The 16,515-nt window shown below is 39.3% G+C and overlaps 1 protein-coding gene across 1 annotated transcript; it reads left to right on the top strand.

Annotated features, from left to right (window-relative positions):
- The first annotated feature begins 8,972 nt into the window (after positions 1 to 8,972).
- Positions 8,973 to 16,482, top strand: LOC144347775 (flavin reductase (NADPH)-like). The gene is made up of 4 exons (XM_085505518.1): positions 8,973 to 9,186; positions 12,835 to 13,030; positions 14,747 to 14,920; positions 15,473 to 16,482. Exons 1-4 carry the CDS (start codon positions 9,052 to 9,054, stop codon positions 15,616 to 15,618), a joined length of 651 nt encoding a protein of 216 aa, XP_085361644.1. The 5' UTR covers positions 8,973 to 9,051; the 3' UTR covers positions 15,619 to 16,482.
- Positions 16,483 to 16,515: the final 33 nt, after the last annotated feature.

Raw genomic sequence — 16,515 nt, forward strand, 5'->3', positions numbered from 1 at the left:
GGTATTAATATTTATTTTGATCATAGGCTGTCGCACCATGACGTCATGTGTTTACATTTTTGCTTACATCCTGTGAATATCGCTAACTGATCAGCAAAAGCTTGCAACCACTGAGGCATGACGACGTTGCCCACGAGTTGTATCAACGACAACGAACACCGCCATTATTTTATCTTTGGGTGCCTCCAATCGGTTCTTGCCAATCAACCATTGCGTACTGCAAATTGTAAACAACTCACTGTATATAATGGGAGACCATACTAAACAAAATAAAAATCCGAATTTATATTATTTGATGCTAAACCCGGCCAACCCATTTGATGCGAAACCTGACCAACCCATTTGATGCGAAACCGGCCAACCCATTCGATGCGAAACCCGGCCAACCCATTTGATGCGAAACCCGGCCAACCCATTTGATGCGAAACCCGGCCAACCTGTTTGATGCGAAACCCGGCCAACCCATTTGATGCGAAACCCGGCCAACCCATTTGATGCGAAACCCGGCCAACCTGTTTGATGCGAAACCCGGCCAACCCATTTGATGCGAAACCCGGCCAACCCATTCGATGCGAAACCCGGCCAACCCATTTGATGCGAAACCCGGCCAACCCAGTTATTGAGTAAATCTTATTTTTTATCATTAAACATCGGCGACTTACTCCTTTTCAAATGGGGTATAATTATGAAATACATTTTTTCAATCGTTTCACTCTTGGATGGTATTTTTATTAGGCATTTTAATAAGAAAACCAATTCCTCTTTTTCATCGTGTTGATTTCTTGTCTATGTAAAATGATGTTTACAGTAAAGTCTTCCAAGTGTGTCCCAACTTCTGTATAACAGAGATAATTCCATTCAAGTTCCAACGAAGCCGTGTGAAATTTCTCACCTGATTTTCTATGCTTGGTCAAAACACGTTAGGTTGGGTAATAATAACTTTATTGTTCCCGTGCAAAAACATGTGTTTTAAACAAGAAAAATTTGTTTCGTTAATAATGCAATAATTTGAAAAATACATAGAATTAGTGTAATACAAGCCTGTTTCACATTAAACGTCTTTGAAATGCAACGCATTGTTCTTCGTTTTACTGTATTTACGAAGACGTAGTTTGCATCATCGAAATGACGTCTTAAATCGTCCTCTCTCAACTACTAGTAATTTGAATCGTGAATGATTGGTAGTGTGGACACAAACGATTGGTTTAGAATATGGCTTGTTTTGAACAACTGAATGGAAACTCGGCGACATAGTGGCGAGATATGTTAGAATAATAATTAGTGGGGAAAAATAAGTTTGAGGACATGAGAAAAAAATCGCAAGGCCTTACTTTTCAGTCACCACAAAATACGATTATTGTTGCCAACTATCGCTTTAAAATCCGCCCGCAGAAGTCTCAACTTTCTTTTCACATGTGTGAAAAAAGTCACTGTAAAAAAAAACGACACAGAAAATCTCACAAATGTTTTACATTTCGATCATGTTAGCGACCAGTTTTAGAGAGGCAACTGGTAAAGTAAAGGACGGCAGTTGTGCTGTGTGTACATGTCCGGGAATTGGTGTTGATAAACAATGTTTTACTCTCTCTCTCTCGCTGCATCGCCACAGGTGGCGTTATTACCCGTGATTGAAAGACAATGACGTCTCTCAACAAATGGTCACCAAACGATTCATTTTATTCACTACCATGTTCCAAACTTGAATTTTGGACGCACGCCGGTATTTATATGCTGCTTATTGATACACATTGAAACATTAACAAGTGTGAAGAAGTTTCTATTACCCGAAAGTACCTTGCTCGTACCAAAAAGTGCTCTTCCGGCTTTCTAGCTATTGCGGCAAATTAAAATCACCAGTTGAACTGAAAATAATCTCTCAATAAATATGCTATTTATTTATTTAATGCATCCGTTGCCAATAGGCCGTCGCGCCATGACGTCATACGTTCACATTTTCGCAAACCACGGCAGCATGCAAATGTCTTATAACAAACTATCGCGTATATCAATGCCTCGTTATGTTATGGGAAGTACGCCCTCACATCAGGACAATAATTTCCCGTATCACGTCCGGCCCAGCGCGGCGCCCGACTTTCATCAATCGAAACAAACAGCGTCATTTCAAATTACGTCGTGTGTTTGAGATCACAGCGTAATAAGAGTGTATATAATAAAACATGGAACTTTTTCGGTAAAGCGCACGTAGAGCGTATCTACGAAATACATTCTATGTTTAGTAACGCGCGTACGTAAACAGGCACTGCCAGTAAGCGGACATTCTTTCGAACTTTTGGTGTGCGCCCACGGCGCTCGCGTTCTAATATTCGCACTAAAACGGTTCGTAGACATATGCAATATCATACATAAACATCGATGTGTTGATATATAGCTAGTTTTCACTCTCACGCTAAATAATGTTTGGATACGGTTCTTTTGAACCAATACCAAGAATGCCTCGCCCTGATTTATTGCAAGTCATCGAGGCCGAAGAAATATTCCGACTGTCACTGATGAAAGAAAGGAAAAGCATTCAAGAATGGCTTTACTCTGTCAAAGTCAACAGACTTTTCAGTAAACTACCACATCCCGATATGCTGGACTGCATCAGTAGTTTTCTCTTGGACGACTGGATTTTTTTGCGCAACAGATTTATGTATGAAAACGGTCGTGACTGGCTGGCTTCTATCGATATTCGGAACCCGCTCACGACAGAAGACTTGTTAGAGCGAACTCCAATGTTTATTTCGACAAGGTAAGGCTGTTTAGTCACAGAGCTGGTAAACAGGGGGGGGGGGGGGTACTCACCTGAAAATTTGTATGTTTGTCCTGGGGAACGGGACTTGTTCAATTAAGGCTCCCAAAACACATGTCCCATTACAATGTTCGGAGCTTTTGCCTGACACAAAAATGTAAATATATATATATATATTTCTACTTCAAACAACAAATTGGGCAAGAGCGACGGGCGTCAGGAGACCGCGATAGGGTGGATTTGAGATTTGTTGAGTGAAACTGAAGCAATCAAGTTTGATACTTGTATGTGTAAAAGTGTTTGTGAGCGAAGAAAGGAGGGTTGGTTTGAGATGATTTAGAGTTGATTTAGTAATTGTTATCTTAGATAACTGTTTAAAATAGCCAGACGTTTGGAGCAGTATACTCTCCTACAGTAGATTATAATGATGTGATAAATAAAACAATTACATTTATTATTAATCAGCGCTTTAAAATACCCTCCATTTATGAGTGGCAGAAGAACTTCTTCGCATTTAATTTCACAAAAAGATCTATTAAATTTTAACGAAAGTAGAAACAACAAAGGCATGAATATATAATTTACTTTAAACAGCAAATAAAACAGAATTTGCAAAATATGATATTTGACTTTCAGACGCTGTGGTATCAGTACTCGCACACTGACATCGGATACATGTAGCACATTTCAAAATTAGGCACTCGTATGTCGTGTTTCACCTATAAGCACTTCACAGCTTTCTCATGATAATTGAAGGTCGGAGGTCGTCGCACAGCGCGTGTTCTAAACAAACAATGTATTTTACACGCGTTTATAATAATAATAATATTATCGATCGCTTGTGCAGAGGACACCGGGAACAGCAGATGAATTCAACGGCGAAGAAAAGTCTGACGTTAGTTAGCGACCCAAGCCACAGTGCGATAATTATTTAGATATTATGAATCATTAAAATACTTGCTCAAACATTGACGAATAGTATTTATAAGTAACTATGCAATTTTCAGATTAAATCGCTTTGTGATGGCTACTTGGGGTCAAGAAACTACATACTTTATATCGCGTATTAATAAGTTAAAGCGAGAGGGTCGTCACCTGCGCACGCGCGGCAATTGAGTCCCAAGCGACGATAACAACACACACTTAAAACGCAAAGGTTCATGGGTAGACACTTGTTTGTAAGCAATGACACGCTATGGCCATCTGACGCATGCGCAGGTGACGACTCCCCCGCTTTAATATTAATTTGCCTTTTCAGGAATGTTAGTAAGCTTTCCCAGTGGATCAATGGTGGTGCCAGTGATCAACGGGATGATAACAAAGAATGTATACAAAGGCGTACAAAGCTGTCTGAGGTGAGAGTTCTGGACACCCGACAATTAAAAAAAAATAACATGACTTTTATAGAAAGTATATTCTTGATGCTGGCGCCAAGTAACTTGAATAGCGCCATCATGGGTGTATTCAAACCAACTATGTTCTTACATTTTTAAATAAAGAACTGAAACCTCGTGTATACCTCAAGAGTAGCATCATCCTCGCCTATGGCCGTAATAATTCGCGTCGCCTTACGTGAAACTAAAACACTGTCGATTGTACATAGCATTATTTTAGTGCTTTTTATCATTATTGTATATGTGTATAACTCATATTTTAAAAATAAGTTTGACTATTATTTACCGTAAACTACAATGTTTCGATTGCGCACAAGAATGGTACTCGTTTGGTGAAAAACATATATTGTAACAACGACAAAGCGCATGCATTTTGGATTTTAGGTACGTACTGTTAATTTCAAATGCATGCGCATTGCGTTACACAAATACTTGTAAATCTGAATAACGAAAATCCTTATTTTGTACATGAACGAATCTCTTGAAACTCAAAAACCAAGACAAATTGCAATGACAACTCATTTACATACTGTTATAATATATCCATTTCTATTCACGTGACAGGAAGAGAAAGCTACCAATGTTATTCTACAGGAAATACTAGCGCACTTGGCCGACAAAGTGCGCAAAGTAGAAGAACAAAACGTGCCTTTCTTCACAGTGACCGATGTAAGTAAAGAACTGATGACGTCACTGCAAAAAGACTTCACTGAGACGATCGGCAGTAAGAAAAATGATAAAAAAGGAGTCAATAAGTCCGATAAATACGTGAAAGCTAAAGAATTCAAATCTAAGGCAGCTCACCAGTGCGCCATGCCTTCAAAACTTAATGTAAATGCGGCAGTTTTTCAAACGACGGGGAATCCCCCTGAAAAGAAAAATGATTCAAACGGGAATTCTGGAGCAAAAAATCTGAGTGTGAAGAATAACGCTAAAGATACGAGGTTCCAGGCCACTGCCAGACCTTTTGTTCCCAAGAAGTTTCCACTTAAGTCTACTATGAGCGTGTTCAGCAATGGAAATCACAGACCAGCTGCGGCTCAACAAGGAAACATTGCCAAACCAGTGCAACAACGGGTGAATTCCTTCCTCAACAACACTAGAACCACAAATCCATTTCTTACATCCAGTCCAGCATGTAACCAAGCACCTTTGGGAAACTTCAGGCCTGTCGGCTCCATGGCACCACAACAGAACAACCAACAACAAGCAGGCGAGCAACTTGCTCGTCCAGTCGGGGGCTGGAAAGTGGGAGGGTCACAAAACGGTCAAAAACATCAGTATTTTCAAGGCCCTCAACAAAATAATTTACTACAGCAACAAGTGAATCAGTATTACCGGCTTTTAGGTCTGCAACAGAAGCTACAATCCCAACATCACCAACGACAGCAGCAAATGGAAGACCCGTGTATTTTGGCCTTTCACCCCAACACAGTAAACAACGACAAGTAAGTACACTAAATGAAACGCTACAATCGATCATAACTTTGTGCATGTGTATTGTCACAAAGTAATGTGTGCGCCCTAAAACAAGAAAGTACGCAGCTCCACGCTGATGGCGATGTCATTTTTATTTGTTTTTACATTGAGCGACATTCATATCTTCATTTTGGTCTGCTGAAAGTGATTGTTTATATGTTTAAATTGTTTTTACTACATAATGTTATAAAACTAAATTATTTTACTACAAGCTGATATTTACATTAACACAATTGGTTATGATTGTCATATATGATGAAATTTGGACACTTCATTAACCTAATTGTATAATGTTGTCTACAAATGTTAATACATGGAAGTATTAACTTGATTGACTATTATTTTTATTTTATTTTTCGAAAAAACAAAAATGCAATAAGAATGGCTAAAATACGAAATAATCCAGCGTCCACAAAATGCATTGACGGCGATCATTCGATTATTACGCCTTGTTGGCAAGTCTAGTCGCAAGAGTGTTATTGTTTGGTCCCAAAATATTACTACTTTCTGTTTTCGAATCCAAAATATATAATAGTTTTTTAAAACGATGATTTGCATATACCGGAATTGCTTCTAATCCGCCATTTTGTTTTTAGTTGCAGTGCCAACAATCCAGTGTTCAGTCAGTTTGCAGCCGCAGTACTCAGTAATCTCCGCAACGTATCGCAGAGCGGAAATCCAGCAATCCGACCTCCTGTTGCCATGCAAATCTCAGCGAACAACCAACACCCAATGGCAAACTTACCACCATCAAATATCACCGTTAAGAACCCCAGCCAGTCGCTTCTAGACTACCCGAATCCAAACCTGTCCAAGAAACCTCCTGATCAGCTGACATTCAAACCACAGCAATCAAAGCAAACATCGAACTTCGCGATGAAACATTCGTCTAAATAAACATGTATGCTTGGGATTCTGTTGATGAGAGTGGGTGCGGGGGGGGGGGGTCGCTGATTAAAGTGTGGTGTATTGGTGTCAAAAATCCACTTTCTTCATACTGTAATTTGGTCACATCAATAATTATAGGCGTTCACATTACGATACAAATAAAACAAAACGGGTATGCAGTACTGAACAACATTATTGAAACATATATATTGTCTTCCATATTGTATTTTATATATTGTGCGGATATACAAGTTAAATTAGCCTTGTCGCTGGTACATTATATTTAAAGGGCGGAGTTCGTCGCGCCGCGCATGTGCGCAATAATTTTCCCACAATCCAATGCGCTCTTCTAATGAAAATCACGCGTACGAGTTTTGACCTGGCTGCAACATCCAATAATCACGTCGGTGACTCCTTCCATACCCTCCAATCGCCAAAGAAACTATTTAGTTAAAGCTAATTGGTAACGTCTCAGTTTGTACTCGTTAGTCTGCACAACTAAAGTCGCAATTGTGTTTATATGAGTCCCATATCCCGCGCATGCGTGGCGCGACGACCACCGCTCTCCAACCATGGGGAATGGTTTGCTAAAATGTATTACCCGGAGAAGTCAATTAGGGATTTTTGGTAATCTCTTTCTCCGAATTCGGGGATTTTGCTAACGATTGCTACCATGTCTATCTGTCAGGATCGATTATTCTTTTTGTAAGCATGATACATGCAGCGGTGCCGCTGTCCCAGCACCCAAAAACAATTGGTACAAGTGGCGCTAAGCAGAATAAATTCGTGCAAGAGGTTTGACATGACCATTACTAGACTGGGGTTGGTATTTTTCTTGCAAACAACTTTTAGCAGGACAGGAGGTTTTAACTAGTCGTGTGTGTATTTCTTTCAACGTCTGGGTTATCTATTTGATTTTAGTAAATAACGTATACTTTTAACTTGGGGGATAGGCGATACTTATGTATTTGTGGACATTTTTTGGTTATGATGGAAAAGAATAATATAATGATTATGTTAGTGAAGTTTCCAATGTCAACTAGACAAACTGTGTCATGCTATATTCATTTTCACATTTCAGTTTTCAATTTTATTATTTAATTATTCTTACTTAACAAGACATAATGCGAATAAAATGTCAGTACAGCTATTGTGTTTGTGTTCAATTTTGTTTTCCAGAGTGGTAATTTGTTCTTCGTGCAATCAAAACTTCTATGATAGTGGGGTGTCGTGACCACAAACGGATCATTTAACTTCGTGTGTTCAAGAAGGGGCTCTCAGGCTTTTTGATAGTTACCTATATACAGTAATGATGGCGTCATACGATTGGGTGAATGACACAAGAGGTGCAAGCGGCATCGCCATACTGAGTGGCAGGCCAGTATGCAGAGATTTCAACTTGAACTATCCGATGATTGGTTCCTGTGAGGTATACTGGTACTGCTGTTATAGCTCGTAGAGTGATACATGTACTCCAGCGAGTCGTTGGCAGCGTATTTCAATGCAGTTGACGCAATTTTATTTTGCCTCGGCCCTCTTTGGAAAACTACCCTATATTCCGAGTCAATAATGTCTATTGCGTCAGCGATGAGGAAAACAAGTTTAACTCGCCTTGATGCATAACTATGGGTGCGTTATAGGTGTACCGCAAATGTAATACGTAGGCGTAGGTGAATTGTGCAATATCGAGTGGTATGCCCAAATGTGTCAATAGTTTCAAGTTGTTGCGGATTTAACAAATGTGATACCGAGACATAAACTTTAAAGTAACAAAACATGTACATATGTGATAAAGCATCCGAAACGTGAAACGTTCTACTTGCAACCGAGGTTAAACGAAATGTGACCTGCAGTTATCAGACACCTATTATATCGTTGCGGTTTTTATTCATGTAATGTTGTGTAAATCGTTATTGAGAATCTATATCGGCGTCTACACATACATACAGATATTGGTTTCACCCGAGGTCTTGGAGAACGTTGAATCATTCCAGGGAGGTGATGAAAAACGTTATGTAAATACCACATTTTTACTACAACGAAATGAGACTTGTTATAGTACATATACATATACAGAATAGGAACACACCAGTATCAGTTATTGAAATTCCGTGATTTGCAAACCAAGATCTGCTTACTCGACCATCGCCCCACCACTTCATCTTAATGTGTTCCATGTGTGATATCATCGAATGGAGAAATACCCTTCTATTGGTTCTTTGCCGTGAGTTGACCAAATTCCCCGTGTCTGAAAGCATTGGTGTATATCGCAACTGTATTTAAATTGTTGAACATAAGATGGCCATGTATGCTTTGCGAGATTAATTCACGTACTGTTTAAAACCACACCATAACCATAACCCGTAAAACGCATCCCTGCTCATGCGCACTGCGTATATGCCTTATTTAAATAAAGGACAGTGTGGTTCATGAATACAATGAATCAATAACCGTTTGCTGACCTGAATATTGACGTCATGAAAGAGGGCCAGAAGATCAGCAGGTGATTGGCCACTGCGACTGCGATTCATTTCAACCATGAAGGTCGCTGTGTTAGGAGCAACGGGCAGAACTGGTGTACCCCTTGTACGCCAGGCTCTAGAGAAAGGGCATCACGTAGTGGCTATCGTACGTGATAGGTCAAAGGTGACGATTGAACATGAGTGTTTACAGGTGAGTTGAGCTAGCGTGCACGTAATGTATAATGGCGAACAGCCTTTGAACGATCCCATTCGGCGCTAAATTGGAACTAAGACAATATTAAACAAAATGTTGTATTCCATAGCCCTCAGCGCGTTAATCATAGCATGCATTAGTCTCTACCACCGTGTACATATTACATAGATAAAACGGCATCAGCACGAAATAACCATGTATTAATAGTATTCACATCTACATTGACGGTATGCTACTTTTGTACTAGAAATTATATTTTTCAATGAAGTGAAAAATCGTGAAGATGGTACAAAATTTATTTATTGGATCGTCTCAGGCTGGATAGTTGTTTGTGGGTATTAAATGTATTTTGTATTGCATTTTGATGCGGGATTTACTAGAACAAAGATACTGATAACGTTTGCGACTTTTGTTCTCCTTTTCCGACAAATATATTGTGTGGATCTTCGTTTTGTATTTCGAGCGCCGGTATTACGTAGATATAAGCGGTCATATTAATGAGATGTCAACAGTTTTGCATACCTTCAACAGTAAATAGTTTCTTATGGCCCCTCACCCTGAACTAGAATCTTAACGTTGCCCCTCCAATGCCCCCCCATTTCAATTGTATATATTCCTCGTCGGGGACTATAGTTATTTGGAGGGGCATATACATTAGGGGTTGGAGTGTTAGGGTTCAATTTAGGGTGCCCTAATGAACTCTTATCATATATTTAAAGCGGGAGGGTTGTTACCTGCGCACGCTTGGGAATTGAGTCCCACGCGACGATAACAACACTTGCTAGAAACGGAAAGGCTCATGGGTAGACACTTGTTTGTAAACAATGACACGCTATGGCCATCTGACGCACGCGCAGGCGACGACTCCCCCGCCTGACCGATAATTACAATATTATTACACTTAACAGTATGTTTTATTGCAACTGAACCATGACTTGATTGCGTGAATATGTATGAGTAGCTAGTGCGCATGAGCGAATATTATAAAATAAGCCAGTAGATGTTATAAAGACTAGGACGTGGTGTTGTTACATAATCAAAATATTGAACATATTGAAACATGGTGTCAGAAGTGTGTGCATGATTTAATGAAGAAAAGGTTCCCTTTGGATAAAAGAACCGACCTATGAAACGGCGATCATCTGCGAATGAGAAATCGATTACGCACATAACGCATCTAACCAGTGAACAGAAGTACAGAAGCAACTTCCCGTCATCAGGGTCTGATCACATGCATTGCAATTGATAAAAACAGCAATCTTTAAACGAGAAATAGAAATTACGGGGTTTCAACAATGCAATGTCCCCCAGAAAGAGAAAAGTATTAAAAAAAATGCATCTCACAATTTCGAAGGACTTTGTACAGCAAAATCACATCATGGAAGACACTAGAGCACTGAATCAACCTGGTTTGAATGCTCAGAAGTTAGCAGAAGCAAGGGAAAGATGGTGAGGAGATTTAACAAAATATATTGAGACAGTGTTAACTCAAGGTAAGGAGGCAAGAAATGCAATTCCATTAGAAAAGATGGAAGAGATATACAAAACAAATGAAATTTGACAAAAAAAAAAAAAAAAAAAAAGATCATAAGCTAGAGAATTTAATCGAAACACTTTGTTCAACACTGCAATGCAAAGAAGAATGAAACTGTGGAATGTTACTTACTTTTTAATCGAAACCAAACCAAATGAACTATTGGACAAAGACATCTCTGATTTGAAGATCTTTGCTATATTAAAAAAAAAAGATTATCAGCTGCATGAAAATATTCCTAACATTTCTGACTATTTAACAGTATATGTTCGCGGACTTTGAACAGTACAGTAGTGAGAGCAATTAGACAGTCACTGTCACTTTTTTAAAAAACAGTGCAAGTACCTCAACCTCGCTTAATCTTCAGCCTATAGTATAAAGGTCCACTATGAATCAAGATGTCAGAGAAACACATTGATAGGTGAATGTTTAATATGCTTTGCCACAATATTTCCCAAGGTCGAGATTATACACTTCATCTGTCAACAAACAAAGTAGAATTACATTACTAATTGAAAAATACTATTAAACTTTAATCTTTTACGCATTAATATTGACAGTGACAAATTTAACTATTGTGATCTGCCATCGATTGTAGATGGGGGACGTGTACCATGTGACAGAAAGTACTGTGATCCTCATTTATAGGTAATTTTTGTATTAGATACCGTTCGAGCCCATTTCTCCTGAAGTCTAATTTAAATTGTGATCGAGTACAACATGAAATATAAAACTAAATCTAGGTTTACTAGCAATGCAGCAAGATCTAAAGTAACGCTGGGCATGCGCAGTTGGTTTGTTCCATCTGGGAGCAGGAGTGTATACGTAGTCACTATTAGAGTTCACATTAGTATCACAACCGACACCTTCACCACTGATTTAGTCACAATAACCAATATTGATCCACATGAGAAAGGTTACTGGATACAGATGACGGTAATACCCATATTATTAAGAAAGGAGATATAAAACCAAATACACGTAATGGAAACTACTATTTTGGAAGAAAGTTAACATATACTGCATACATGATTCGAACTGACGATCGCGCATAGAGTCAAATTGTGAGTTTCATTCCACAGCGCATCTTCCACTCGGTAACCAATCCGAAAAGGATTCTTATTAACGAAGTTTATTACGTACAAAAAGCATGTTGGCAGCTACTATGAGTTTAGTATTTAATAAAGATATGAATTGTAGTACTGATGATACTGACTACATTGACATGAGCTCTAGCTCAATTAATCCTGCCATCACGTGGTCGTGTATCGGATTTTCCCGGGAGTAGCATAAAATATGGTATTGCAAGTGATTGACAGAAGTATATGATTCAAAGTCATGTGATCATAGAAGACACAGTCAATGCGTTGTATTGTCAGCATTGCTAAGATAAGTTCTGCTATGGAGCTAAAAACAGCTCCAACTTTTTAATTCGCTTGGTACTTCACAAGAAAGAAGATAGTGTATTTTGAAAAAGGCTGTATATGTTCTACAGGCTGGAGCATGGGGAATGAGTTGGGAAATATATACTCTATAGGTAGGAGAGAGTGGGATATTGCCGTAAAGAGGTGGAAAATTGATGACAGTAAAATTAAAATCATCTTTCTCGTATAGGCTGGTAGTAAGTTGACTCGTATAAGATAGAAAAATCAAAAGTGTTAATCAAGGTTATTTTTCTTTGACAGTAGAGACAATATTTGTTACTAGAATAAAATGCATATAGTAAATAAACATGGCTTAGGTTAAGACTTACTCGAATTTATTCATTTGAAAAAAAGACTCAACATGATGTTTTATTGTAACTGAACTACAACCTGGTCGTATGAATATGTATTAGTAGATAGTGCGCATATGCGTGTTGTTGTTGTTGTTGTTGTTGTTGTTGTTGTTGTTGTTGTTGTTGTTGTTGTTGAGGTGAAAAACAAATTAGTACTGTTTATATATAGCTCCGATATACCAAGACTGGAGATATGAAAAACTCTCGCCTTAAGATGAAAGTAGTATTCCGCTTGAGTTTAAAATGTATTGAAATATTTTACCTAACAATAAGTGAGAATGTTTCCTTTCTTGCGCGTTTTATGTTTATTTATGCGACATTCTAACTGTTATAGGTCGTGGAGAGTGACATTTATTCCAGTGAGTCTCTAGCGGAGCATTTCAGTGGAGTAGACGCAGTGATATCTTGCCTCGGCTCTCCCGGTCTTTGGAAAACCACCCTGTATTCAGAGTCAATAAAGTCCATTGTGTCAGCAATGAGGAAAGCCAGTGTAACTCGCTTTGTCTGCATAACATCGTGGTGCACTGTGTGTAAGTAATGCAATGATGGGTGTTTTACGGGTGTGGCATGGGGAGTATTGGGGCGTATCACTGATATGTCATGGGTATGGTACAGGTACATTGCTTTCATACCATGTGCATTACAAGTATATCATAGGTGTGTTTTATGAGTGAATTACTAATGTACCATGGGTGCATTAAGAGTGTGACAATGCCGAATTGCAAATATACAGTTATGGCATCACCCTAAATGTGTGTGCGGCCTGATGGTGGAGATTCTGTGCAGTCTGAAGGTGTGGTTACTATGCAGTATGAGAGTGTGGTTACTATGCAGTCTGAAGGTGTGGTTACTATGCAGTCTGAAGGTGTGGTTACTATGCAGTCTGAGGGTACTGTTACTATGCAGTCTGAAGGTGTGGTTACTATGCAGTCTGAGGGTACTGTTACTATGCAGTCTGAGGGTGTGGTTACTATGCAGTCGGAGGGTACTCTTACTATGCAGTCTGAAGGTGTGGTTACTATGCAGTCTGAGGGTACTGTTACTATGCAGTATGAGGGTGTGGTTACTATGCAGTCTGAGGGTACTGTTACTATGCAGTATGAGGGTGTGGTTACTATGCAGTCTGAGATTGTGTTACTATGCAGTCTAAGAGTGTGGTTGCTATGCAGTCTGTGGGTGCGGTTATTATGCAGTATGAGAGTGTGGTTACTATGCAGTATGAGAGTGTGGTTACTATGCAGTCTGAGGTACTGTTACTATGCAGTATGAGAGTGTGGTTACTATGCAGTATGAGAGTGTGGTTACTATGCAGTCTGAGGGTGCTGTTACTATGCAGTCTGATGATGTGGTTACTATGCAGTCTGAGATTGTGGTTACTATGCAGTCTGAGAGTGTGGTTACTATGCAGTCTGAGATTGTGGTTACTATGCAGTCTGAGAGTGTGGTTACTATGCAGTCTGTGGGTGCAGTTACTATGCAGTATGAGAGTGTGGTTACTATGCAGTCTGAGGGTGTGGTTACTATGCAGTCTGAGATTGTGGTTACTACGCAGTCTGAGAGTGTGGTTACTATGCAGTCTGTGGGTGCGGTTACTATGCAGTATGAGAGTGTGGTTACTATGCAGTATGAGAGTGTGGTTACTATGCAGTCTGAGGGTGCTGTTACTATGCAGTCTGAGGATGTGGTTACTATGCAGTCTGAGATTGTGGTTACTATGCAGTCTGAGAGTGTGGTTACTATGCAGTCTGAGATTGTGGTTACTATGCAGTCTGAGAGTGTGGTTACTATGCAGTCTGTGGGTGCGCTTACTATGCAGTATGAGAGTGTGGTTACTATGCAGTCTGAGGGTGTGGTTACTATGCAGCATGAGAGTGTGGTTACTATGCAGTCTGCGGGTCCGGTTACTATGCAGTATGAGAGAGTGGTTACTATGCAGTATGAGAGTGTGGTTACTATGTAGTCTGCGGATTCGTTTACTATGCAGTATGAGAGTATGGTTACTATGCAGTCTGAGATTGTGGTTATTATGCAGTATGAGAGTGTGGTTACTATGCAGTCTGCGGATGTCGTTACTATGCAGTTTGATGGCGTGGTTACTACGCAGTTTGTGGATGTAAATACTATGCAGTCTGAAAGTGTGGTTACTATGTTGTATGTTGGTGTGGTTAGTATGCAGTCTAAGGGTATATCAACTACTAGTATATCACACAATAACGTGATTACTGTCTTATTTCTTATACATTTAGACAACAGAGCAGACCCGGGACCATGGTTGTTCGAATGGATCATAAGACCATTTATCTTGAGAAATCCTCTCGCTGATATGAAGGTGATGGAGACATATTTGACAAGTGATGAATGCAGTGATATCAACTACACAATTGTCAGACCCCCGCAATTGAAAGATGTCGCCTCCAAAGGTATGACAGTGATGTACGCGGCCGTATTTAAAATGCCTGTTTTACTGTGTTATGCTTGGCTGAGACCAACATACAATGGCAAACCACTGCATTGTTTTACTATAAGTAGTCTTTCCATATACATATCCGATGATGTTTCGGCCACAATACGTGTCTCCACCAGTTCATAGGTGCGATATATTGACCAATGACGAACGAGTAATATACATACAAGATGGCCCACCGGCATTATTCGCTCTGTTTATATCGTTATTCGTTCGAAAACTGGTAACTCGAAAATATGGAACACCTGGCAACTTGAAGACCAAATCGAATATACGTCGTCATAGTAATGTTAAGCATCTATGTTCCCTAATATGAATATTCACGATGGAACAAAAACCCGGATTACTGTATTTCGCGCATTCGCAATAGTACTTGCTTCATGTTGTGTTGTTATGAAATAAAGGTTTTGTAAACATACGCCACAGTCATCTGATTAATTTTTAGATAATCTGGATGTGCCTGTGTACTTTGAATTCGTTTTTTCTAATGCAGTTATTTATTTTACAGGAAAAGAAATTCTAGAAGACGAGCACCAGTATGTCCGTGGTGGTCAATGGCGAATGCCACGCGTAGACGTTGCTAAATATATGTTATCTACATTAATACCGGACAAATACAACCGAAAGGGAATGGCGATAGACTGTGCTAAATAAAAGAACGTATTCCGAACAGCTGGCGTTCAATAGTAGAGTGTTCTGAGCTGAAAAATTATTAACTGATCGAATTCGCACCCGATTTCAATATAAATTTATTTATGAACTATATACACATATGCTTATTGAAAACGTAATTGTAGCACTGTCGGGTCAATCAAAATAACTATTATAACCTCAAAAATTAATTCAACTCCATAACGTTATTAAAGGGGGAGGGTCGTCACCTGCGCACGCGCGGGAATTGAGTCCCAAGCGACGATTACAACACACACTAAAAACGCAAAGGCTCATGGGTATACGCTTGTTTATAAACAATGACACGCTATGGTCATCTGACGCATGCGCAGGCGGCGAACCCATTTGTGTATAGGTAATCACAGGAGTTAGAGTGCGTTTACAGCTGTAAATGCAATAGTATTTGTCAGTATTTTTGTAAAGGCACGAGGTCGTATTAGAAAATTAGTTGTGAGCAAAAATGTCCATATGTAAAAATAGCTACTTTACCGTTGAGGTTTATCGACTTTTTCTACGAGGATCACCTCTAATTCATGAAAATTTAAACAACTGTAACATTTTTCGCTCAACTACCGGTAGTTATATTGCATCATCACTTGGACCGAGTTATGCTCTATATGGATACTTGTAACCGGGAGATAATCATATACCGGTAGATCGGTCGGATCGACCGTAGTTCCACTGTGTACTATATGATTGAAATTCTGACGGCATTGCAGCATTTTTTGGCGTCCTATAAAGGAGCGTTTAGTTCCTCTGTTTAATTTATCAAGTAATTTTATACCTTCTTGAATGTGTATTATAAATTTATGTTGGTTTCATTAAAGTGTTCATTTAACCAGAAAAGTGTTGTTATATTGCGCTTTATTTAGTGGGCCC

This window comes from Saccoglossus kowalevskii, chromosome 11, assembly GCF_978046115.1.
Source record: "Saccoglossus kowalevskii chromosome 11, keSacKowa6.1, whole genome shotgun sequence".
In the NCBI taxonomy this organism is placed as follows: domain Eukaryota; kingdom Metazoa; phylum Hemichordata; class Enteropneusta; family Harrimaniidae; genus Saccoglossus; species Saccoglossus kowalevskii.